This window comes from Euleptes europaea, chromosome 1 (assembly GCF_029931775.1).
Source record: "Euleptes europaea isolate rEulEur1 chromosome 1, rEulEur1.hap1, whole genome shotgun sequence".
Classification (NCBI taxonomy): Eukaryota; Metazoa; Chordata; class Lepidosauria; order Squamata; family Sphaerodactylidae; genus Euleptes; species Euleptes europaea.
The window spans coordinates 51,795,357-51,821,171 of record NC_079312.1 but is presented as its reverse complement, the minus strand read 5'-3'; the positions used below and the strand labels follow the sequence as shown (position 1 = coordinate 51,821,171).

The window sequence follows — 25,815 nt, the reverse complement described above, 5'->3', positions numbered from 1 at the left end:
ACTTACCTGTGATTTAATATTGCAGTGGGAAGAGCAAAGGTTCTGAATGTTTTATGATGATACGTAATTAGCCAGCTCCTGCATGTGCATCTGCAGAAAACAATAAATTTATGCTAAGCATCGACAAGGAGGAAGTTTACATGTAAAACCTAATACATAAACACTCTTGCAGTGGCATGAACAAATTTCTTTTTAGTGACTTAGATTAGTTTTTGAAAAGGGGTGGGTCTGGCGACAAAGTCTAGAACTTTGTACTAATTTAGAGTTGCATTCAAGACTCCTAACTAAAATCTGTCCCTGTATACCTTTACAGAATTTTGCAAGCCTGTAAGATAGGTTTGTACTTCTAGTTCCCTAAAAGTATATGGGAGCCAGCAGCAGCTAAGATATAATACAGCAAGTATGATGAGATCTGATGTCCTATTGGACTAGAAGTGCCAAATTCACAACTGTTTCACTTGATGTCTAAATGGGGCTCTAGAAACCAAAGAGAAATACCTTGTTTTTTTTAGAAGGCTTTCAGTTCAAATAAGGCCCATAAGCACCTTCTTTTCAGTGGCCATCTTACTTGAGTGTCCATTTTTAATGGCACATAGAAGTCTTGTTGATGGTCCAAGGCTCCATTTACATATTACAAAGTGCTCATGTTTGTTGGGGAACAAAACAAGGACTTCGTTTCACATGTTATATTATATGGGTGCTTGTTTCACAGCAGAGCCAATAATGTGAGGGTCCCGAACATGGTGCCTGTAGGCACTGTGGAATCCACCAACACCTGTCCTGGTACCTAACAGGTGTTTTTAGAAAGTGGGCAGATCCAGATGGAGCTTCTGCCCAGTAGGGCTTATGATTGGCTACTGGAAATCTGATTGGCTGTGCAGATTAAAACAATTTAGTGTTGGCAGCAGCTGCCACCACCATGTTGCTTCTGTTCTCATGTTGCTACTGTTCTCCAAGTATATATTTTAAAAACTATTCCTCTTGTCCCACAATCTCAGAAACGTTGGGGACCCCTGTGGCTCCCTGGGGTAGTTTGTGGCCATAAAAACAGTGTGTGTGGGAGGCTAAGGCTTCTTCTCCCTCCATGCTGTGATTGCAAAGAAAAATGAGCTAGTGTGCATCTGGGCAGTACAAAACTCTCATTGCATGTGTGATACAAAGTCCTCATGTTTTCCCCGCACAAACACCAAGGACTTTAATGTATAAATGGAGCCTGAGAATTCGTTGGAATTCTTTGTGTGTGTTGATTTTTTCTGTATCTCTAAAAGAGAGATAAGTAATGCTTCACACCTTTGCCAGGGTCTTTTAAGAATGCATATATCTCTTAGACCCTTTTCTGTGCAGGGTATTTATTGGCATTTTGTACTTCACTCGCATTACAGCAGCAATCTGTGCATTGGAAAAACGCTTTTTGGAGACTGCCGCTTGTCTTAAAACCATGACATTTTAATTAATCACAGTGACTTCATTGTAAAGCTCCACGATGCCATAGAGGTAGGAAATATTGTGACAGAATTTGTGACTTCAAGTCATTAGCCAAATAATATTTTTTCCAGGTTAGTGCAAGGTAGAGGTGTGTGTGTGTCTGTGCATGCAAGTAAGAAATGCAGATGATTGTCAAATTCTTATTTGGAAATCCTCTTGAGAAATAGAATGACTTCTGGTTGCTAGACAGCCAGAGATGAATTGGAACAGACAAATGCTGCGCATTCCTAGGGTTTGTCATCTTTTCGCTGCTTGGTGTACATTGTACTGATAATGAACACCAATGGAAATGTTAATGGATTTGCTGTATCAGAGATGCTGAGATGATTTGCATATTTTAGCTTGGTGCACAGAGAGGCTGAGCTGCATTGCCAAGTTTTAACTCTTTGTAAGCCACACCTATGTGTTGTGATGCAGGGCAATAATCCCTATGTGCTTTAGGAATAATTTAGGGAAAGGATGATATTACAAGCAACACAAAATAGATTGTGAGCAGCTAGCTAGAGCTTAATATTGATATTGTCAAGTTTTGTATTGGTAATATTTACTTCTGTATCTATATTTTCCTCCCAGCTTTGCTTCCTCTAATGCAGGGGTGTTGAACTCATGTGTTAGGAGGGCCGGATATGACATAAATGTTACTTGGTCGGGCTGGGCCATGTGCACATAAATAAGAAAGAAAGAAAGAAAGAAAGAAAGAAAAGGAGGGAGGGAGAGAAAGAAAGAAAAGATGGGATGGAGACAGAGAAAGAGGAAGAAAGAGAGGGAGAGAAAGAAAAGAGAGAATGACAGAAAAAGAGGGAGACCTGGCCGAAGCCTCCTCCCCCCCGGCTGTGCACGCAGCCCCGCTGCAACCAGGCAGAAGCCTTCCCCACTCCCTCCCCGGCCACGCATGGGCCCCGGGAAGCCCAGAAAAGGCCGGGGGGGGGGGGAAGGGGGACTAGGTGCCTTGGCTCCGCGGGCCAGATAAAAGCCTTCCAGGGGCCGGATCCGGCCCATGGGCTGCATGTTTAACACCCCTGCTCTAATGAGCTCTGGGTGGTATGTGTAGTTCCCTCCCATTTAATCACTACAACAAACCTGTGAGGTTGATTAGGTTGAAAGGGTATGGTTGGCTCAAGGGCACCTAGTTTATGGTTGAGTTGGGGGTTGAATCTGGGCATCAAGGGTCCTAGTCACTACACCACACTGGCACTGGGTGAAAGAGAGATCAAGGCAGGTTAATGCTGCTTCAGTTGTCTTTTTTGTGGGCTTCCAAGGGGCACCTGGTTGGCCACTGTGTGGACAGATTGCTGGAACTGACGGACCTTGGTCTTATCCAGCATGACCTTTCTTATGTTCTTATGATCTTAATCTATTGCCGGCTTGTATTCTGTTCCGACTAGTATCTGGTCCTGAAGTTAATATTAATAAAAGTCTGGATCTATAATGAACTCTATTCCCTATTTAATCATGTCTTTCTTCAACTACTCAGATGTATCTGCCACAGTTTTCAGAAAGAACATCCACTCTAATCTTAAAGGGCTAGGGTAGGCCTACACAATTTCCACGACCCCGTTATGCTGTGATCTACTAATCACAGTTCTGAATGTTGGAACCTTATTGCTATTTCTGTGCTCTGCCAGGAGCGTGAAAGACTCTAGGGTTTTTTTTTTGGTTTGGTTTGGTTTTGCATTCTGAAGCAGCTAGTCAAATCATGAAGATACATTGACCCACTAGCGGGCTGTTTTATGTGTCTAGCGGTCTGCACTTGGCTCAGATCTATGTAAGCAGCACTAGATGCTGGCTATGCTGTAAATATCTTCAACTTGCAGCCCTTGTATTATTGCAGTTGAAGTGAGTGGATGGTTGCCATAATCGTCTATGACTTAAAAACCGTGACTGACAATACTGCAAACAATGTGTTAGCAAAAAGGGGTTTCTGAAAATCCTGGACGGAATCACTGGCCTGGGAGATGGAAATGCCTTACCTTAGTCTTTTTTCTTGCTAATGCCAAATTGTTCCCTGCTGCACAGTTTCTGGTCTTGCTGCATTGCTTTGCCTGCACATCATATTCTTCACTTGATAACGATATGTACATCTTGGGTCTTGACTGCTCTCTGGAGACTTTTGACTGCTTACCGGCGAAGAATTGGTCTAATACCATTCATTCTAATTTGCTCTCCTCAACAAGGCTGTATTTCAGGGAGAGGTGGTTTTGGAGTCTCTTGCTTGGCTTGGGAAGCTTAAAGCTGCACTATGTAGTATTTGGACCAAGCAGAGATACAGGTGCCAACCCTGCTACCACTGTGGTAGAAGGTTATCTTGGGCAAGAATTTGCATGGAAGGGGGAGAAAGTCGAAGGCCTGTTGGTAGATGGAACAAGAGCAATGTAAGTTCAAGCCATTTGTTTTGGTGCAAAACATGCAGGATGAGAACTGGCTTCCCTGGCCTTCCTTAAATAGTGTCTGTATTTAAGCAGTGTCCTTAAATAGTGTCCTTCCAAGCCTGCTGGGTGACCATTGGCTGTCTATTAATTTTCAGCCCTACCAACTCGTCAGTGGTGATTTGGATTCTTGAAAACACAGCTTGCTGGGGCTGGGAAGGTGGGCATTTGAGAGATTTGGAGGGGCAGGGGTATGGCTTTAGGATAGAGAATATGCTCTGCACATAGAAATTACCAGGTTCAGTCACTGGCATCCTCACCTAAAGGGTCAGGAAGTGGGTATTGGGAAAGATCCTTCTCCACCTGCGGCAATGGAGAGCCAGCATTAATAACTGGAAACAGTCCTAAGCTAGAAGTGTCAGTGGCCTGACTCTGTATAGGGCAGTTTCAGGTGTTTATCACATGAGGTCATAACACTTAAAATGAACAGCATCGGCCAAAAAATCTCAGATATTTCATTGCTTTTAAGTTATATATGGATCTGATCATGTATCGAAATAAATATTGATTGATATTACAGAGCAAGTGAATGAGTAGTTAAGGTTTCTTTGCTCAGGAACACTTTGTGATTGCAGCAGACTTAGGGTACTGTTCTTTATTTTATTTTTTTACTTTATTAAAATATTTATACCTAGCCTTTCCTCTAGGTTCAAATCAGCTTGATGATCCTTGATGATAAGGTGACTGCCGTCACTTACAAACTAAGAATCTGTTTAATTTTTTTCTGTGTTTATAGGAAGGATCAGCACCTTCTTTCTCCTGTAAACTGCTGGTATCTGGTATTGACTCAGACTCGACGAGAGAGCAGAGACCATGCTACCCTGAACGATATTTTTATGAACAATGTCATTGTCCGACTTTCCCAAATCAGTGAGGATGTCATCAGACTATTTAAAAAGGTAAACAAATGTTGGTGCCTTGCTTAAGGGGTTTTCCTTCTATGAAAATTAATGCCATGTGACCATATACTAGTAAGTTACACTGGATCCAGCATTGCAGCTGGAGGAGCAAATTAACGCGGCTGCAAAAAAATGCTTTTGTCCAACTTAGTTTAGTCTGATAGATGTCCCCCTATTTTGACACTGCTGATTTAACCACCTGAACTAGACATTTTTGCCATCTTATGAAATTCTCTTTATTTTGCCATTATTTATTATGTAATAGATTGTGATATAATGTAAACAGATATTGTTTGATTAATAAAATAGAAGGCAATCTATCTTTTGTGGCTCGTTGATAATATGGTCATTTCATTTAACTCCTTCATCTATTTTGCTAACTTATTTGTAAAGCTTGCAAAACCTGACAGGTTGATGTATCTGGATTCTGTTCATATGAACTGGCTAACTTTGGGTATGAAATTATTTAGAATCATAGAATCATAGAGTTGGAAGGGGCCACCAGGGTCATCTAGTCCAACCCCCTTCCCAAATAAGGAAATTAACAACTACCTCCCCCCACATCCCCAGTGACCCCAACCCTCCCCCACCATGCAGGATCCCACAATCAAAGCGCTCCCGACAGATGGCCATCCAGCCTCTGCTTAAAGACCTGCAAAGACAGAGACTCCACCACCCTCCGAGGCAGTGCATTCCACCATCGAACATCCCTTTGACAGTATTGAATTCAGTTCAAATAATATCGTTAATCCCTGATGTGAGTTTCTTTAAGAGAAGAAAAATGGAACTGAGGGTAGAATGAGAGTGGAATGATGTGGCTGAGTAGAAGAAATGCTCTGGTTTCTTTAACAGCTGAGTAAGGTGGTTCTGTTGAAGTCTTGAATAAATGCTTTAAGAAGGTACTGGGATGGATTAGGGCCTATACACTGAGGCTCAGTCTAGAGAAGATTGAGATGCTGCTGCTCAGTGGTAATGCTGCTTAGGGAATTAGGGGTCATGCTGTTCTGGAGAGTGTCACACTACTCCTGAAAAGAACAGGCTCCTAGTTTGCAGGTATATCTGGATCCTGGCATACAGTTGGAACTTCAGGTCTCCATGGCACATAGTGCCTGATATGTCCCTTCCTTGGCTTCAGTGATCCATGCTTTGATTGTATCCAGGTTCAGTTACTGTCACATGCTTTATGCAGGGTGCTTCTGAAAACTTCCCAGAAACTTTAATCAGTCCAAAATATGACACCCAGGTTGCTATTGTGGGTTGGATATAGGAATTGTATCATCCCTATGTTGAAAGATCTGCACTAGTTGCGTATTTGTTTCTGAATCAGATTCATAATGCTTGTGCTTCCCTTAAAGCTCTAAATGCCTTGGGGCAAGGGGATCTGAAGAACTGCTGCCTCCATACTGTTTAATTTGCCAGTCAGTCTCTTAATCTGAAACCTTGCTTCCTGTACCCCAACTACTAAGGTGAGACAGTAGAAGTTAGGGGCAGGGCTTTATAGTAGGAGTTAGAGGCAGGGTGGCAACCCCATCTTTCGAAACCTGTCCCTCTTGAGGCCAATTCTCCTCTTCTCCTTTAGGCACCAAATGAAAACGTGAACCCAGACTTTTAGTGCGCCTTTAATTGGATTTTATTTAAAAACCCTTCCAGTTCTTATGATTGTGCTATGCTCTTTTTTATACTGTTCTATACTCTGGAGACATCAGTGGTTTCATTGGCCACCGGTTGTACATTGGTGTGGTACTTTTACTGGTGAGATTAGCTTCAGTGAAATATTGTTGGCATAGTTTTGATTTGTGTTTTCCACTGTTTATCTTTCATTGTTAGCTCTCTCACAGGGGCTCTGGAGAGGCGGCACATAAATATAGATAATAAAGGGACCTATGAAAACCAGGGTGGATTAATTGAAATCTATGACTATACAGCATCTTTATTTTTCAGTGCAAAAAGGAATGTTTCAGAGGCCCTGAAGCATTCTCCAGGGACTTCTGAATTGTTACCTTTTAAAAAGCTGGTTGATTCCGCTTCTCTGCTCCTTGTTAACAGTGCTTCAATGACACTTTTTGAGAAGCATGGTGTAGACCAGTGGTTTCCAAAGTGGGTGGTATTGCCCCCTAGGGGTGGGTGGGATTATCTAGGGGGGCACTAAGAAACAAGAGGCAGCTGTGGGGCACTCGAGGTGGACCCCTTTAACCACGTTGTTCACTTATTTACAATGACCAGACTAGAGCCTTGATGCTAGCAAATGGCACTCCAAGTTTCTGCCTCTGTATAATGTTGAAATCTGCTGGAAACTATTGGATTTTTTAGTAACTACGTCACCAGAGCTCTAGGCAAACCAATATACCATGTTCTGAGAAGCTGTCATCACTGTGTGTGTTTTTGTCTCTTGGTCATTTTGCAAATTTTTGCCGTTACTTTTGTGAATTTTATTGTTATTGTCATCCTTAGTGGGTGGTCATGCAAACTGCAGTTCTGAATAACAGGTAGGAGGCACTGGGGATGAGTTTATGGAACCAAAGGGGTGGTGGGCCAAAAAAGTTTGGGAACCATGCAGCTAGCTAAGGACATTGTGCTGCTATAATGTGTGATGGTAGCAATCCAAATGAATCTAGATGGGTAAATATTTTCTGTCCTCCAGAATATTGCCAAAACAAAGGGAGGAAGGCTGGTGTGAATGTGTATGTGCACACAAATCACGCTTTCATGAAATGTTAATGTTTCAGTTTAGGTGAAGACAAAGGACTCAATGCAAAGACTTCAAGCAAGTTTCCAGGTCTTTAGTGTGTTTAGAGAAATAAAGCATATTGATAGGTTGCTATAACAATTAGAATGGTGTCTAACGGTCAAACAACTTGGTGCCAGATTGCTCTGGGGAGGGAATCCCATAGCCAAAGACCAAAAACTGAGAAGGCCTTGTCTCTGGAGCTCATCAGTAATGGGCATGTACCAAGGACTTTCCTTTTGTGAGATTTTGCCCGCTGTTATAAGCTTCATACAGAAGAGTTGCATCTCAGATCCTTAGGTGGCTTTCACCTCCCTAAGATTTCAGACCATGCCTTCAGCCTTTCTGACAGGGTGGTATAATAAAATCCCAAAGGAACATCGCACATGTATCTGTGGATCTTTATCACTGTAGGACATTTTTCATTATGGGCTATCATGTCCGTTGTATAGTGAGCCTAGACCCAAATTCTTGGATGGAATTTTAAAGGGAGTAAATTTTTGTTCTGAAATTGATAATTTTTATTTTATTTTATTTTTTTTATTCTCTGACTCTGATTCACATGTCACTTTCAGAATGTCTCAATTTTCCATTGTGGCCAGGAAGATTAGAGCTCTTGAAGCTATTAAGGAAAATATTGTATAGGAAAGCCAAATGAGTGTGATATTCGTTTTAATAGAGATTCTGTATGAAATAGTTTTTATCCAGGCAATGTATATTGATGCAATTTTATCCCTTTTAAAGCTTTTTGTAGATATGTAAGGATGTTTTTTAACAGCCTATGGCTAAACAAGTAAATGAACTCTCTGTCTCATGCAGAAGAATATCTGTGTTGTTTCGGTTAGATTTGATTCCGGCGGCACCTTAAGGACCAGCAAGAATTTCGTGAATTCTCACCCTCAAACCTGATTGAGAATTTCAGCATGTGATTAAACTGGTTTCTTTCCTCGTGTATTAATTCCAGTTTTGAAGATTTCGTGGCTCTGGTTCTCAGCTTCATTATCTTAGTCTTGAAACGGAAACTAATTTGTTTCTTTTGCTTTCTCTTCAAACACTTCTCTCTCTTTTTTTTTTTTTTGTAGTACCATTTGGGGTGGTTTGTTTTATTGCAAATCAGAACTCGCAGGCATATTTTGTTACCATCCAAGCACAGGCATAGCTCCAGCATTTGAAATATTACCAGTGAACAGGATGACCTCAGACCAGGGTCACTTTGCTAGAAGCTGACTTTTATAAAAAGTGACATATTTTGAAACCAAATTTAAACCTGGCAACTTTAACTGTTTCATTCGTGGACTGTGACTCTTACACAGTTACTTCTGGGAGTGGAATTTTTTTTGGTACCACTAATGGATTTTTGCATTATTCCATCCACAAAGTGTCGTGCTGTTAAACTGAAGTGATCCTGGTGTGAGGAGGTAATATTTATCCTGACTCCATCTGCAGCCTGCCACACACAACACCTGCTTTTAATCAGGGCAAAGAAGGCTTATTGAGTTGTGTGCGCACATCTGAGATTCTATTCACAAATACGTCCCTTGGGGTTGAAGTCTCAGAATGGCTCACATGGCTCTGGAAATAATGATTGGCTAAATCCATCAAAAAAGCTTATTTGGCATCGTAATTTGCCATTATGGTGTGTGTGTGCACGCATGCATACACACATAATATCTAATGTTTTGGATGTTAGACCTTCTATGTTTTAACCCCTTTTGTACCAATCTAAGCACTGTTTCTCCAATTTTGTATTGAGGTTAATATTTGAGGAAACAAAGCCCATATATTCACCTATTTTTTGGAGGGGGTTGTTAGCCTGGAAAGGACCCTAAACTAGTCCAGCTTGGGCAGTGAAGCAGAACCCTATGTAGAGATTTTTTTTTTAAAAAAAATGTTTTTCCATGTTTTTCTGAGGGCTATTTTCCATTTTTCCATCAGGAAAAAAATGGGAAGTTTTGGGGGAAGCTATAAAAAACCCCATATGAGATATTTTCTCTTTTAGAATGAATGAAATGGTTCTTAAGATGGGGGTTTTCTCACACAAAATGTATAATATGAAAAGTCCTCAAAAGTTTTTTGATTTTTTTTCCCCAATGGAAAAATTAGGGAATTTGGGGAAATACTGGGGGGGGGGGGGAATCGTTTTTTCATCAATTGGAATGAGTGAAATGAAAGACAAGTTTTATTCAAAATGTGTAGTATGAAATCTTTGTATGTAGGACAATATATAGCCTTAGATGATAAATCCTAGGAACATTGTCGATAGTTTAAAGAACATTTTTGTTTAAATGTAAATTTTGGGAACAACTAATAATAATAATAATAATAATAACAGTAATAATGATATTTTATTTCTATCCCTGCCTCCCCCAGCCAAAGCAGGGCTCAGGGCAGTTTACACCAAAAATAAAACAAATCTTCATTAAGAGCAGATAATAAAATATAAAACACAAGTAAATTACAACTCTAAAATACACACTATAATAATGGCGCTTTAACATCTGTCAAACCCAAATGCTGAAATGTCCAGCTTGTATTTCAGATAGCATGGGGGAATCATGACAGGCCCAGCCTGAATAAAACCAAGAAAAGAGGAGGCTGGGGGAAGAGACTGGAAAAAGAAGCAAGGAGGAAGGAAGTGTAAAGGTCCAAGCCAGTCAATAGGATTCCATGGGGCCTGTTGTTGGCCTCAACCGTAGGTTTGGTGGAACATCTATGCCTTACAGGCCCTCTAGAACTGGAAAAGATCTGTTAGGGCCTGGGTCTTGTTGTGGCTTCCTAGAGGCACCTGGTTGGCCACTGTGTGAACAGACTGCTGGACTTTATGGGCCTTGGTCTGATCCAGTAGGGTCTTATGTTCTTATGTCTCTTTGGACAGAGAGTTCCACCAAGTAGGGGCCACAGCTGAAAAAGCCATGGCCCTGGTTGAGGACAACTGATGGTCTTTGGGCCAGGGACAACCAGGAGATACTTTTAACTTTTGGGTGCGGTGGAACACAGGCAGGATGGTGCTGCTGCACTCGTCTTGTTAGTGGCTTCCTAGAGGCACCTGGTTGGCTACTGTGTGAACAGACTGCTGGACTTGATGGGCCTTGGTCTGATCCAGCAGGGCCTTTCTTATGTTCTTATGTTGGAGGAGGAGCGCATTACTCTTTGGGGGTATAATGGAACTGATTGTTTATTTATATATTTATTGTTTACATTATTAAAGTTCAGTGGTTTCAGCACTGGAGTTTAACTTCATGTCAAAATATGCTAGTAGCCCATTGTTACTATATGAGAATGGTTTGTCCAAGTAATGCACTTCCTTGTATTTCCTACAGAATTTGTTTTCTACTTTTAACTTTTATTTTTTTTCTACCTCCCAGATGACAAAAAAATAAGATATTTATGCTATGGTAGCACCCATGTGCAACTCTTAAGTAATGGGTATACTTGCAATTTTTTTTATAGAAAACAATATTTCTACTTATTGTCGAAGGCTTTCACGGTCAGAGTTCATTGGTTCTTGTAGGTTATCCGGGCTGTGTAACCGTGGTCTTGGAATTTTCTTTCCTGACGTTTCGCCAGCAACTGTGGCAGGCATCTTCAGAGTAGTAACACTGAAGTACAGTGTCTCTCAGTGTCAAGTGTGTAGGAAGATATAGTCAGAAAGGGGTTGGTTTTGAGCTGAGTCATTGTCCTGCAAAAACCTCCATACTAACAAAGACTATAGTCAACAATAGCCATGGAGATTAGCTTTGGACTTCACACATTAACAGATCACTTCAGGATACAATGGTTCCATATTAACATACCACACCGTCATTAGCACATTATCTTGATACTTACAGGACAATACTTTTGCAGGACAATGACTCAGCTCAAACCCAACCCCTTTATGACTATATCTTCCTACACACTTGACACTGAGAGACACTGTCCTTCAGTGTTACTACTCTGAAGATGCCTGCCACAGTTGCTGGCGAAACGTCAGGAAAGAAAATTCCAAGACCACGGTTACACAGCCCGGATAACCTACAAGAACCAATATTTCTACTTTTTAATTGCATAAATGTCCCTAATAGTACAGTTGTACATTATGAGTTGTTTTATTTTGTTAAATCAGTAAAAGAACTTTCAGCTTGAAAGTTACTATTGCATACATTAAAATTTTTCTGTGTTTTTTTCTGAAAGAGACACCTCTTTTCCCCTGTGGCTTCAACAGTTCCAGAAATGTTACCTCTCTGACAATATCCCAGACAGATCAATCCATGTGATAGTTTAATAATGTGTGGAGAAGGCTCTCATAGTAAGATTGCAAGTTATTCCATCCTGGAGATGTTTTGGCTTTCTAGCTCCTCCCTGCCTAAGAAATTTCATCCTACAATTGTACATATGCATATGCTTCTCCATGTCTCATTAAATTTACTAGTGAAATACTTCTGTGACTGATACCTCATCCTGTTTTATCCAGTGCAGTACTGAAAATACATTCTGTGAATCAGTGTTTCCTGAGTATTTACTGTGCAAATGTAGTGCTATAACGCTACTAAAAAAAATAACCCTTGAAAGATGCCTGCTATTCACACCTCCTCAAAAGCCCTGGCAAACTAGCAGACTTTGCAGAGCCTCCTGAAGATCTCTGAGAGTTGTTGCAGATTGGATTTTTTTGGTGATAAATTGAAGTAATGTTTTGTTTCAAATGTCGCTTTTAATTCCCCCCTTTGAGCCATTATTAAGTTTTATTAACCCTGGGCAATGTACTAATGATGTCTGTACTTTGATATATGTGAGAGATTGTGTTCCTTTGTTGATGAATTTGTGTACTTTGTTCAGTTCTACTTGAGACTTCTGGCATGGAAAAATGATTAATTAAATAGACATGGGAAAGATAATTGATTAAACCAACATTTTGAATCTCTTAACTGGGAGAACTGGATTTAGTGGACTTAAGGATAGCCCATAATATATGTCTCACCTCTCAAGGGTTTTAAAGCCTGTCTTATTGAATTTCCCCCATTTGAACCAGTCTCACCTTTGCCAAATTGTGGAAGGCTTCTTATGAAGGGCACCATACAATTTCAGTCCATGTTTGAGATCAGTGTAAACTGTATTCAGATGTGTTGTGCTGCCCACCCAGTTCTCAAATAAGGTTCAATATGTCCTTTCTCTATGCCCTGGGTCTAGCTGGTCCCTAAAGCTCTCTTCCATTTTTCTGTATCCGCATTGGACTCCCCTTTGACTTAAGTATCTTCCATTTGGGTTTTTTCTGATTACTTCCTCTGATGCTTTTCTGATCACTCTTTCTAGTTCCCTGAAGTCCCCACACAAAACCCCTCCTGTAGATATATGGGACATTCCCACCCACAGTTTAAAATCTGAAGCAAAGTTTTGTTTTTGCATTCAGAAGATACATAGATGTACTATGGGTTTACAGGAAAGGCATATGAGATGACATCTTCCTTGTACCTGTTGTTGCTAGTGCCCTGCCTGTCCCCTTGGGCTAATCAGTTGAGGCTGGGGTGGGGGCAATATTTTCTTGACAATAATGGTGCTACTGGGATTTCCCACACTAAAAAGCAGCAAAACTCAGTGGAAACCAAACTTCTAGATAGTTGACAGTACAGATGTATAATTTCTGGAAATTATGAAGCCAAGGGGGGGGGAATGGAAATTTTGAAATGTTTGCAATACTTTCTGTTTGATCACACCTAAACTAATGTTTTAACAATACAAAATGAATCATTTATAACTTAGCATATAAAATGTCAATATTTGACGTATTTATGGAATGGGAAAACCAAACTGGTTCATCAGATAGGAGACCGCTGCTCATGTGGAGGAGTGGGGAAACAAACCTGGGTCTCCAGATCAGAGTCCACCACTCTTAACCACTACACCATGGAGGATGGTAGGAGGCCCTGGAGTAAACGGCAGGACCTACTCTTAAAGGAAAGTGGCAAGGGGCTGAAAAAAGTGGAAAAAACCCTGAAGTAGAGGCCCTGGGACAGTGTGGATTAATGGTGGGGGGGTTGGCTAAGGAACTCCAGAGCAGCCCTGCATGTGAAGGTGGACAGGAAACGGGAGCCAGGGAATGGACTGCTCAGCATGGGAAGGCATTGGTGTCTAGGAGGAGTGGGTATCGGGATCTGTTCTTAAACTTGCTAAGTCAGGTGACCAAGGAAGAGGTTGAGAGGGAATCCCTTGTGCACTGCAGCAGAGGGTCCGTGATCTGAGGCCACAGCGAGGAGCGGCACAAGTAATGTAGTATTCATTGTGGTAGTAATTCTTCAAGATTTCAGGTCACTTTTCACACGGATTGTGGTACTGAGAAATATTTAACTATGTAAAGTACCTTAATGATGACGGAAAGGGTTTGCCACGATTTTCTTCCCGAGAAGTCTGCTAACACACTATAATCTTCTATTGCTTTATTATATCCTTATGCATTAACCAAATACGATGGTTATTCTTAGTAGCTATTCTTCTGTGGCCTGCTTCTCATATTGTGTTGTGGGAAATGTTACAGAGGAAGAATGTGATGTGATCTTGCCTGATAGAATGGAAAGGAATGACATCTACTTCCATCAAACATCCATAACCTCAAAGATTGCTTAAATTTTCCAACAGACCTCAATTATGTCTAATCCTGCAGCATTCATTTTGGTAGGGTTAAATGGTGTTTAGGCAGTATTTTCTAGTTCCTAGCAAAAACATTTATAAGATTTCCAGAAAGAAACAAATTTCTTGCTGCAGGGAAGAGTGTATTTGAGAGACAAGCTGCAGTGATAGAATGTGTCTTCAGATCCAGATGTACTTCTCCTTTAGATGGAGGAATTGCATTAATCTGTCTTGCCTGATTCACTTCGTAAAAAATATGTTGCTCTAATTTGAAAGTGGCAGCAAATGTACGAAGGAAGCAGAAATCACTCCTTGGAAAACTCTGGAAACACAGGCAGGATGCTGCTGCAGTCGTCTTGTTTGTGGGCTTCCTAGAGGCACCTGGTTGGCCACTGTGTGAACAGACTGCTGGACTTGATGGGCCTTGGTCTGCTCAAGCACGGCTTTCCATATGTTCTTATGGACTTTATAACCTCAACAAGTCTTGTGAAACTTTCCAGTGTTTATGATGCATGAGCAAAAGCAGCCCATATATTTGTACATATGCTTTCTCCTGCCCTGTCAGCTCTATCTCCCCCCCCACACACACCGGTTTTCTTGCACTGGAAAATATACACGCAATCAGCAGCAAGGCATCATAAGACTTCCTAAGAAGGGATTGCCATGACCTTCCCCAAACCCTGTTACATTACTATCACATTGCTTATACAGATGGGACTGGTTTATGAGCAAGTGACTGTTCAGGGCAGGATCACATAGCAGAACAGGGGAAGAACTTCTGTTGGCTGAGCTTGTATGAATTGTGGTGCAACTTTGGTTGTTGTTTTTTCCCCCAGGGCTGCTTTGTGGATGTGCGTCAGAAAATCAGATAATGCTAGGTCAATTGTTAGAACAACCTTACCATACAATACTTGATTCTTTCGCAAACCCCATGCACAAGGACTCCTGTTAGTTGTGCTGAGCTCAGATGATCTTGTACAAATGAGGTTTCCATTGGTGGCGTGGCCCAGGGTGGTATTAAGTGTGCCCCAGATCTTTACATTTCATAGAAGTAATTCTGTTTTGCAATGTTGATTTTAAGTTACAGTGACTAAGGGCACTTGTCCTTTAGTGATTGTGGGTTCTTGCTGCATACAACCCTTTAAGTTCTCCTTAGCACAGTAGTAATTTTTTTTCTTGGAAGGATTTATAGCTGGGTACATTGAGAGATAAACAGTTGGGCATTAGCAAAAAAAAAATCACAAATCTTTGCTACCAAAACACATCAGATATATTACTAGTGCTGACATTTTTCCCTTCTGGGTACTTGTTTTATTTTTTATTTTAAAGAAAATCATTCAAAGGTGACATCTGATTTAGGGAGTCCTACTTTTCTTGGTGAGTACTGCAGGTTGAATTGTTAAATAGAAAAGGCCTTTCTGCTGCTTCTCTGTTAATACCTAGAATTATTACACATCAACAATATCTGATTTAAAGACAGACCCAAAGAAAGAACTCTGTTGCTTTTCTAAGGAGGTGGTGGGAAATGGTTTACACATCCCTGAGCAAAAATGGAGCGGTGATTTTCCCAAGTAGATGCAAACCAAGAATAATTGTGGCTGATGAATGCTCTGCTTCCCCCCCCCCCCCCATTACTGCTACTATGTCTGTGATTTACCTTTCAACTGCAGGCCAAGTCTCCGTTGGGAAGAACGTTGGGCAAATTATGTGCCACTGAAGCTAGAACAAGTGCTTTAAACCACATGCTGAATTGCATTGGTTTGGGTACCTTGTTAATTAAAACATACAGCTACAGATTCTGAATTCACGCTTTGCTAATCAGGGCCGGGTCTTTTGCAAAACCAGGGTCTCTTATGAGATTTTTATGGGTCAGGCTGTGCTGGGAAATGAGGATGAGAAGTAGAAGAAGAGTTGGTTTTTTTATACCCCGCTTTTCTCTACCTTAAGGAGTCTCAAAGCAGCTTACAGCCATTTTCCCCTTCTCAACAGGCACCTTGGGAGGTAGGTGGGGCTGAGAGAGTTCTGAGAGAACTGTGGTTGGCCCAAGGTCACCCAGCAGGAGTGGGGAATTGAACCCAGTTCACCAGATAAGAGTCCTCCTCTCTTAACCACTACACCATGCCGCTCTTAACCACTATACTATGCTCTTAACCACTACACCACACTGGATGCCCACCTGTTCCAGTACAGCATGAGAAATCACTTTGCTTCCAGGCTAGACCAGCTGGTGTTGCCATGGTATCAGCTGTGGGAATCTCCTCAGCCAGCCCCAGTCCATACTTGCCTCTTTCTTTCCTGTGGCAGGTCTGCTTCAAGTGTGGTGTGAAGTGTGAAGGTGTGATGGGGAGGAGAGGGAAGGTGGAGAAGCAAGGAAGAGTCTTGGCAAGGCTGGTTTGGCAGGGTTTTTCAGCTAATAGCCATTAATGTAATCTAATCTAAACTCTAAGAGAGCCAGTGTGGTGTCGTGGTTAAGAGCAGCAGACTCTAATCTAGAAAACCAGGTTCAATTCCCCACACCTCCACATGAAGCCTGCTGGGTGACTTTGGGCTAATCACAGTTCTCTTGGAACTCTCTCAGCCTCACCTACCTCACAAGGTGCCTGTTGAGTGTGTTGGTGGGGGTGGGGAAGGAAGCCAATTGTAATCTGCTTTGAGACTCCTTAAGAAAGGTAGAGAAAAGTGGGGTATAAAAACCAACTCTTCCTCTTCTTGCTCTTCCTCCTCCTCTTCCGGGCTGCTGGTTGACATGAGCAGAGAGATGAGAAGCACCCGTCTGCATTGGATGAGTACAAATTCCCCCAGACGGTATGCACCCAAGAGTGCTCAAATAACTTTGTAGAGAGCTTGCGGAGCCTTTGTCCATCATCTTCCAGACCTCTTGGAGGACGGGAGATGTGCCACAAGACTGGAGGAGGGCAAATGTTATCCCAATTTTCAAAAAAGGGAGGAGGGATGACCCAGGAAACTACAGGCCAGTTAGTTTGACCTCTGTCCCAGGGAAGATACTGGAGCAGATATTAAATAGATCAGTCTGTGAGTATCTGAAAGACAACTCGGTGATCTGGGGAAGTCAACATGGATTTGTCCCCAACAGGTCCTGCCAGAACATCCTTGTTTCCTCCTTTGATAGAGTGATGAGCTTACTGGATCGAGGGAATGCAGATGATGCTGTTTATCTGGATTTCAGTAAGGCTTTGACAGGGTTCCCCATGATGTTCTAATGAGTAAACTGTGAGTGTGTTAAGTGCCATCAAGTCGCTTCCGACTCATGGCGACCCTATGAATGAAAGTCCTCCAAAATGTCCTATCTTTGACAGCCTTTCTCAGATCTTGCAAATTGAAGGCTGTGGCTTCCTTTATTGAGTCAATCCATTTCTTGTTGGGTCTTCCTCTTTTCCTGCTGCCCTCAACTTTTCCTATCATGACGGTCTTTTCCAGTGACTCTTGTCGTCTCATGATGTGACCAAAATACGACAGCCTCAGTTTAGTCATTTTATCTTCTAGGGTCAGTTCAGGCTTGATTTGATCTATAACCCACTGATTTGTTTTTTTGGCAGTCCACGGAATCTGTAACACTCTCCTCCAACACCACATTTCAAAGGAATCTATTTTCTTCCTATCAGCTTTCTTCATTGTCCAGCTTTCACACCCATACATAGTAATAGGGAATATGATGGCATGAATTAATCTAGTCTTGGTGGCCAGAGTCACATCCTTACACTTCAAAATATTTTCTTTTTCTTTTTTTTTTTAATAATTTTTTATTGATTTTTTAAAACTATAAATTCTCCATAATTTTGACAACAATGTAAAAATAGTATCGCAATCACAGTTATATTGATTGTTGTCTTAATTACCATTAAACATAAAAGTATAACGACTTCCCCATCACCTCCATCTACCTCTTAATAAAGTATTATTATCCTTCGTTAACATGTACTGATCCTAGCTTTAATTTCATTCTAAAGTTTCATATTTTATAAAGTTTTACATTCTGGATCAGAATAAAAAATAACCTTCCATTATTCCCAGGTCTTGTACATTATCACAATGATTCCTTCAATTCTCCCCTTTTCCCTAGTTTCTCCAACTCCACCAGTTCTAACATTAAAATGATTTAATCCCTTTATTCTGAAACCTTTGTCCCTTTCCATTTGGCTGCATCAAATTGCAGCCATTATAACATAAATTTAATCATACTAAACAACATTCTCTCCAGTATTTTGGGGATATTTCCTGTTTAATCAATCTTATTTCAGTGTAAATCATATCCCAGATCCATATCAAAAGTCTACCCATTCCAGTATACCTTTATATCAATTGATAATCTATATTAGGAGGACTTATTTATATAATCCAAAAGTGATGTCTTAATCTTAATTCCACTACTTCATTAATAGCCATGCCACCCATCCACACTGTCAAAGCCTTCCAATCCAGCAATCATATTTAAGTCCATCCTTTAACCATGGTCTAATACTTCCTTCTGTAACTGAAATAAGCCAGTCAGGTATGGGCACAGGATTTCTTTGTTCTCTCTCATTTCCTCAAACAAGGTGCGTATCCAAAAATAATTCTTTCTGGGCTTCATCTTCATCGTGGCTTCAATCTGTGTTCCTTGACCTGCTCTCTCCTTCCTTATATCCACACGTCCTTCCGTGACTTTTTTAGATGAGAAGTCCATTTCTTGTATGTCTGATCTCTTTATCGCCGACTGGTTACTTTCTTAAACTTCTGCTTTCTTCTTTATATCCTTGTGTTCTTCCGTAACTTTTTGGGCAGAAGAATCCATTGCTTGTATGTCTGTATTTGTAATCATCGTTTGAATTTTCAAGACTTTTATGTCTTCTGTAACCAGATTCAACTTCTGATTACATACCTGTGATGATTGGTCAAGAGTCATCATCATTGAAATCAATTGAGCCATCTGTGTTGAAATCTGTTTTAATTGTTTAATTGTCGCCTCAGAATGTTTAGCAAGCATATCCTGTACTTTTTTTTCCATGGTTGAATTCTGTAAAATTCCCTTTGATTTCATAAGAGCAGGGCTATATATTTAGCCAGATCAGGGAGAGGTTCCAGAATATATAACTTGATTGAATTTGGTGGTCATCTAGCAGGAGACCACTCCAGGTGGTGAGTAATAGAGGGTAGTTCAATGATCAGCTTAATAATTTTTTCGGGTTGAAAAGAGCCAAATTTGGCTTTAAAACAGCTTGATAAAGTTTTGAAATACCAACGAGTTTTACTGGACGCTCTAGGTCGGATCTACCAGGAAGTATTCCGGAAGTTGAATTTGCCACGGACCTTCTACCGCCTCATCTCGATGGTTGTTTCCTTCAGGAGTTGTTTCTGTGTTACTCAAGTGCGACGCGTATCCGGTCCTGCGACTTGTTTCCTGTTGTTATGACTCAAATGATAGAGAGGGTGGTATAGAGGGGCTTCCGGTCTGATGAATCCCTTGCTGCTAACGTGGCAGGAAATTCTTTTTCACCAGAGAATCAGGAAGAAATTCACCCTCCCCTTCCCTCCAAGTTGCTTCTCATTGGTAGAAATTTTAGTCCATCATCTAAGCGTCCTTCCAACTCTTTGTTTTGGTTTAAGCTGATCTATTTGATAAGGCTCCTGCCGCTAATCCAGATGGAATTTACAAATCAAACTTTCCCGATTCAAATAAGGGAGGAGCAGAGGTACTGGGAATATCTTCATCTACCCCCCGGTTGTTCAGTAATGCCAGTAAAAGACGAAGGATTCTTTGTACTCACTTAGGCATCGAGAGGTGAGGTTCTTTTCTTAAAATAGTCCTTATGTTGGTATTAAGGTGGTGGAGGGTAGAGCCTTATGCCAAAGTTGCGTTTTGGCGATTCCTTTCCCTAAGTGCCCTCGCAGGACCAGCGTCCAAAGCTCCGGGGGACTTGTAAAGCTCCCTCAGAGTCTTTGGGAGGTCAAACTGCGTTTGCGGGCTGCAGGGAGTTCCTGCTGTCCGACCCACTTGCAAGGGTCGGATTGGGGTGCATATATCACCCCTAAATTAACGCAAACTTGGATTTCCCCCAGGACAACCTGAGGGAACGTCATACTCGTCCCAGCACACCACCGGAAGCCCTCACTTCAAAATATTTTCTAGCTCCTTCATGACTGCCCTTCCCAGTCTCAATCTCCTTCTAATTTATTGGCTGCAGTCTCCCTTTTGGTTGATGGTGGAGCCAAGGAATAGAAAGTCTTGAACAATTTCAATTTCCTCATTGTCAACCTTAAAGTTGTGTAATTCTCCTGTAGTCATTACTTTTGTTTTCTTGATGTTCAGCTGCAGTCCTGCTTTGGCACTTTCTCTTTTAACTTTCAGCAGTAGTCGTTTCAAATCTTCACAATTTTCTGCCAATAATGTAGTGTCATCAGCATATCTCAAATTATTAATGTTCCCCTCTCCAATTTTCACTCCACCTTCATCTAAATCTAATCCAGCTTTCCTAATTATATGTTCTGCATATAGATTGAAGAGATAGGGAGATAAAATACATCCTTGTCTGACACCTTTGCCATTTGAAAACCATTCCGTTTCTCCATATTCTGTTCTAACTGTGGCCTCTTGTCCAGAGTACAAGTTGCGCATCAAAACGATCAGATGTAGTGGCACACCTATTTCCTTTAAAACCAGCCATAGCTTTTCATGATCCACACAGTCAAAAGCTTTGCTGTAATCTATGAAACACAAGCTGATTTTTTTCTGAAATTCTCTCGTATGCTCCAGTAACCAGCGTATATTTGCAATATGATCTCTAGTGCCTCTTCCTTTTCTGAAACCAGCTTGAACATCAGGCATTTCTCGTTCCATATATGGTAACAGCCTTTGCTGTAAGATTTTGAGCATCACTTTACTTGCATGAGAAATTAATGCAATGGTCCGATAGTTGTTGCAATCTTTGATATCTCCTTTCTTGGGAATTGGAATGTAAATGGATCGTTTCCAGTCTGTGGGCCATTGTTTTGTTTTCCATATCTGTTGGCATATTCTTGTCAAGATTTTGATGGACTCCGTTTCTGTGGCTTGGAATAGCTCTACTGATATCCCATCTGCTCCTGGTGATTTGTTTCTCCCGATTGCTCTCAATGCAACTTTCACTTCACTTTCTAAAACTGTAGGTTCTTCTTCAAAATATTCTTCTTGGAAAGAATCTTTTATCCTTTCATCTCTTCTGTATAGTTCTTCAGTGTATTGTTCCCACCTTTTCTTTATTTTGTCCTGTTCAGTTAATGTATTTCCATGCTGATCTTTCAGCATGCCTAACCGTGCTTTAAATTTCCCTTTGATTTCTTGGATCTTGTGGAACAGATCTCTTGTTCTTCCTTTTTTGTTGTTCTCTTCTATTTCTTTACACTGGTTATTATAATAGGTCTCTTTGTCTCTACGTGCTAGTCGCTGGAACGTTGCACTTAGACTTTTGATTCTATTTCTGTCACCTTCTACTTTTGCTTCTCGTCTATCTCTGGCAATTTTAAGAGTTTCCTCAGACATCCATCGAGGTTTTTCTTTTCTTTTGGCTACAGGAATACTCTTTGCACATTCTTCCTTGATAATATCTCTAGTTATATTAAACTAGTAAACTAGAGGACTGTGGACTGGACCCTAGGACTGTGGACTGGACCCTAGGATAGCTAGGTGGATAGGGAACTGGTTGGAGAACCACACTCAAAAGAGTAGTTATCTGGAAGAAGACAGTTATATGGACAGTCAATTAGTCAACAGGAGTCCTCTTGGCCCCATGGTCTCCCCTTCTAGCTTGGTGGGCGGTAGCTGCCTGTAAGGGGACATGCCTGCCTATTACTCTTCCCATAGATATTGGTTGGCGGCGGGCGAGGAACTGAGGAGGGAGGGGATGCCCCGCCCAGTAGCACGTGGGGGTTTCGGCGCGAAGGCCGGTCCCGCCTGCGAAGGGGTGGGGAATCCCCCTTTGAAGGTTTAGGCTAGTAAAAAGTTTCCTGCGGCAGGCCTACGCGCAGGCGCAGTCCCATATGTGTGTCTGTATCGAAGACGTCAATGAACAGTTACAGGTAAGTGCAACTCTGTTTTCCATTGTACACAGCATTGGCCTGGCCACACCTGGAGTACTGTGTGCAGTTCTGGAGGCCTCACTTCAAAAAGGATGCGGACAGAATCGAGTGTGTGCAGAGGAGAGCAACGAGTATGATCAGGGGCCTGGAGACCTTTCCTATAAGGAAAGGCTGAGGGAGTTGGGAATGTTTAGTCTGAAGAAGAGGAGGTTTGTTGTCTTTAAGTATTTGTTGTCTTTAAGTATTGTTGTCTTTAAGTATTTGAAGGGCTGTCACTTAGAGGAGGGCAGGGAGCTGTTCCTGTTGGCAGCAGAGGATAGGACTTGCAATAATGGGCTTAAATTGCTGGCGGAGCGGTTCTGGCTGGATATTAGGGGAAAGTTTTTTACAGTAAGAGTTGTTTGACAGTGGAACCAGCTACCTAGGGAGGTGGTGAGCTCCCCCTCACTGGCAGTCTTTAAGCAGAGGCTGGACAATCACTTGTCAGGGATGTTCTAGGCTGATCCTGCATTGAGCAGGGGTTTGGACTAGAGGGCCTGCATGGCCTCTTTTAACTCTATGATTCTTTCTCTTCCTGCTGAACCTCCATTGGTAAGCCTGCCCTGGAGAAAGTGCCCTATTGCCATTCCACAATGCAGATTCTGTGTCATTTTTTTTAGTTTGGTTTCCAGTATGCTGGGGATGTGGTACTCAACAGAGGAAGTAAAAGAGAATGTGGTACTCTACGTACCACAGCTTGTACCATGAGTGTGGCATGTATGTCAGGGGAGCCTGCAGGAGGTTGAGGCAATTGCCAACCCATTTTCCAGGATCCCCTCCAATTATAGACTTTGCTACTACAGTAAGATAGGTGAGGGGTGATTAGTGGCACTCCCCTTTGTCTCACAATGCTACTCATATTGCCTCCAGGCTTACTTGTCATTCAGTAACACAAGTGTTATGTTGGGGTGTCTTCTTCAGCCTAGGGATCCACCAGAATTACAGCTCATCTCAAGAGTACAGAGATCAGTTCCCCTGGAAAAAATGGATGCTTCGGAGGGTTGACACTATGGCACTGTACCCCGCTGAGGTTCCTGTCCTCCCCAGGCTCCATCCCCAAATCTCCAGGAATTTCCCAACCTGGATCTGGCAACCCTACCCCCATTACCTCACAGGTAGCCAGGAGGAACCTGGCAACCCCTTCAGCCCTGTAGTGCATTCTAGTTGGGGTAATGTAGACTGCTTATGATGCTTTATCTTCAAGAGCAAGAGAAGAATACATAGGCAACAAGATTTTTTCTCCTAGTTTATCATGGAATTCAATCAGTTTGCTAGCTTCTGTGATCATAGACCAGTTAATTAGACATGGATATACAGCCAATACTTGCTTTATGTTTCATAGCTGGAATGCAGTTGTTTGCCTTTAAAAACAAAGGGAATTTAATTATGCATACTATTCTAGTCTGTGGAACTGAAGCATAATGAGACATCGGAATCTGTAAATATACAAGATCCTTTAGACACACACATATACACCCCTATATATATCTATAATATATGTTATATAACCCTATATATATCTATAATATACAAATCACCCACCTTTCATAGGAGGTTTTTTAGTACTCCCCCAAATGTCTGATTTTTCCATTGGAAAAGTTGGGGGAGAAAAAGGCCACGGGGGAAAAATTTCCTCTCCCCCAATTTCCCCCCTGTTTCCGGGCCTTCTTATTTCTGGGTTATTTAATTTGCCCTACCGTAGCAAATGGGTACAGTAAGACCTGAGGAAATTGACTTGTTTTCGTAGCATTTACAGCGTCCATGAGCTGAAATCATGGTTTAAAAGCTGGTTTTATGTTGGCCATTACACAGTCAGTTCTCCTCAAATCTTTTGGCTTCGCTTATTTGCTAGTTGTTATTTGTGGTTCTGCTAACTTTCCTCTTCCACTAAGGTCTGTAGTAGGTACAGAAAATGCAGAGGAAGGAACAGATGTTTATTCAACCCTCACTGCTACCTCCTGTAAAAAGCTGAGTGGGAAGCTCTTTACCTGAATTCTCTGTGGACTGTAGAGAATTGGGGGGGGGGATAAAGAGGAGAGCTTTTGTTTTGCCTCTGCCTGAGAGTCCTCTGCAGTTCATAGGGAGCTTGGAGTAGCAGGAAGAGATCTTCCTGCTGGGCAGGTGAGGCAGAGTGGCTCTCATCTTTGCTGAGCGGACATATGGATTTATTTATTTTATTTTTTATTACCTACTGTTTACAGCCATCAAGGTTCTGTAATGAAAGATAAACATAAGACAGATTCTTCTTGAGGGCATACAATAAAATGGCTGCTGCAGATGTAATGTAGAACTGTGGGATTGGGTGCTTCCTCTTCCATACACACCTCCGCAGGTTTACGAATTATCTGTAATAATCCTGGTGCAAAGTTGTGTGACCTTTGTGTGTGAAGGATCTTCCCAAACTCTTAAAAGACTTACTGAAATAGATTAAGTATGTCAGGTTTGAAGTATTTTTTTTCACCTCTCAGGGGCCTATTTTAGTTTTCTAATGTGCAGTGTGAAACAAACAAAAAAACACCCCTTCAAACAAGGCATACATAATTACATCAACACTTGGCAAAATTAATCATGTTAACAGAAGTGTGACAGCAAAGGGCTGTATTTACATCCAGGGCTCTTAGTATTAAATGGTAGATGAATATCCTGTATTGAACACATGAAGCTGCTTTATACTGAATGAAACCATTGGCTTATCAAGGTCAGTACTATCTACTCAGACTGGCAGGAAGTAGAGATTGAACCTGGAACCGTCTGCATGCAAAGCAGATGCTCTGTCACTGAGCCATAACATCTTTTGGTCATGGGGATCTGATCTTGGAACTATCCAAGCTGAATTCCTGCGTGAGGGTATATTAATAAGGAAATAATTAGGATTGGTCAGTTGACTAGTGAAGTAGTAAACACTATCAAGCATTTTAGATAGGTAATTCAATAGCCTTTATCAAGGCGACTGAGTTGTATTAAAGACAAGCAAGCATGTGAGCTAACGTGTACATTAATTCCATTCCAAGTATTGTAAGCAGTTATTACTTACAGCTACCACTGTCATAGAAATGTGAATAGTATGAAAGAGACTGAATAGTTATCCTACAGCCAGCCAAGAGTTACCAGTCTTGTGCAATTGAAATTAAACAATACACACATGGCGACATTAAAATATGAATAATTTTCGCTGTGCTTATTAGGGCTACCTGACTTCTGTAAGGCAATTGAACAAGGGAGCCGTCCTGGCTATTACATAATGCAATTAAAAAGGTAGGCCCTCACTTACACAAGGTCATTAATGGCTGTATAGAATATTTGGCCTTGTTGTCAAGTGGATCAAGGTGCCCCTACCTAACCATGTCCGCATTATTGGATGAATGCTGTGGCTTAGAGGTTATGTTATCCTGTAGCAGTTTTGCTCTTTCTGCGAGCAGTGTTATTCTGGGATAGAATTGTGGAATTTACATGTTTCAAGAGAATCCAGCACCTATAAGTACTCGTGGCTCAGTGTGGACATCACTATCTGAAATTGTACGTGTGCGGTATCAATCAATTCCTTTATTGGCATATTGGTTACAATAACAATTGTATAAAGTGGATCCCG

General features: G+C 41.4%; 1 protein-coding gene across 3 annotated transcripts in view; it reads left to right on the top strand.

Annotated features, from left to right (window-relative positions):
- The window catches only part of SRGAP3 (SLIT-ROBO Rho GTPase activating protein 3), a 255,426-nt gene that overhangs the window by 133,681 nt on the left and 95,930 nt on the right, over positions 1 to 25,815 (top strand). For all 3 annotated transcript variants that reach the window (XM_056852682.1, XM_056852674.1, XM_056852690.1), the window contains exon 3: positions 4,648 to 4,810. In XM_056852682.1, the coding sequence (XP_056708660.1) occupies positions 4,648 to 4,810 (163 nt within the window). The remainder of the gene's footprint in view (positions 1 to 4,647; positions 4,811 to 25,815) is intronic.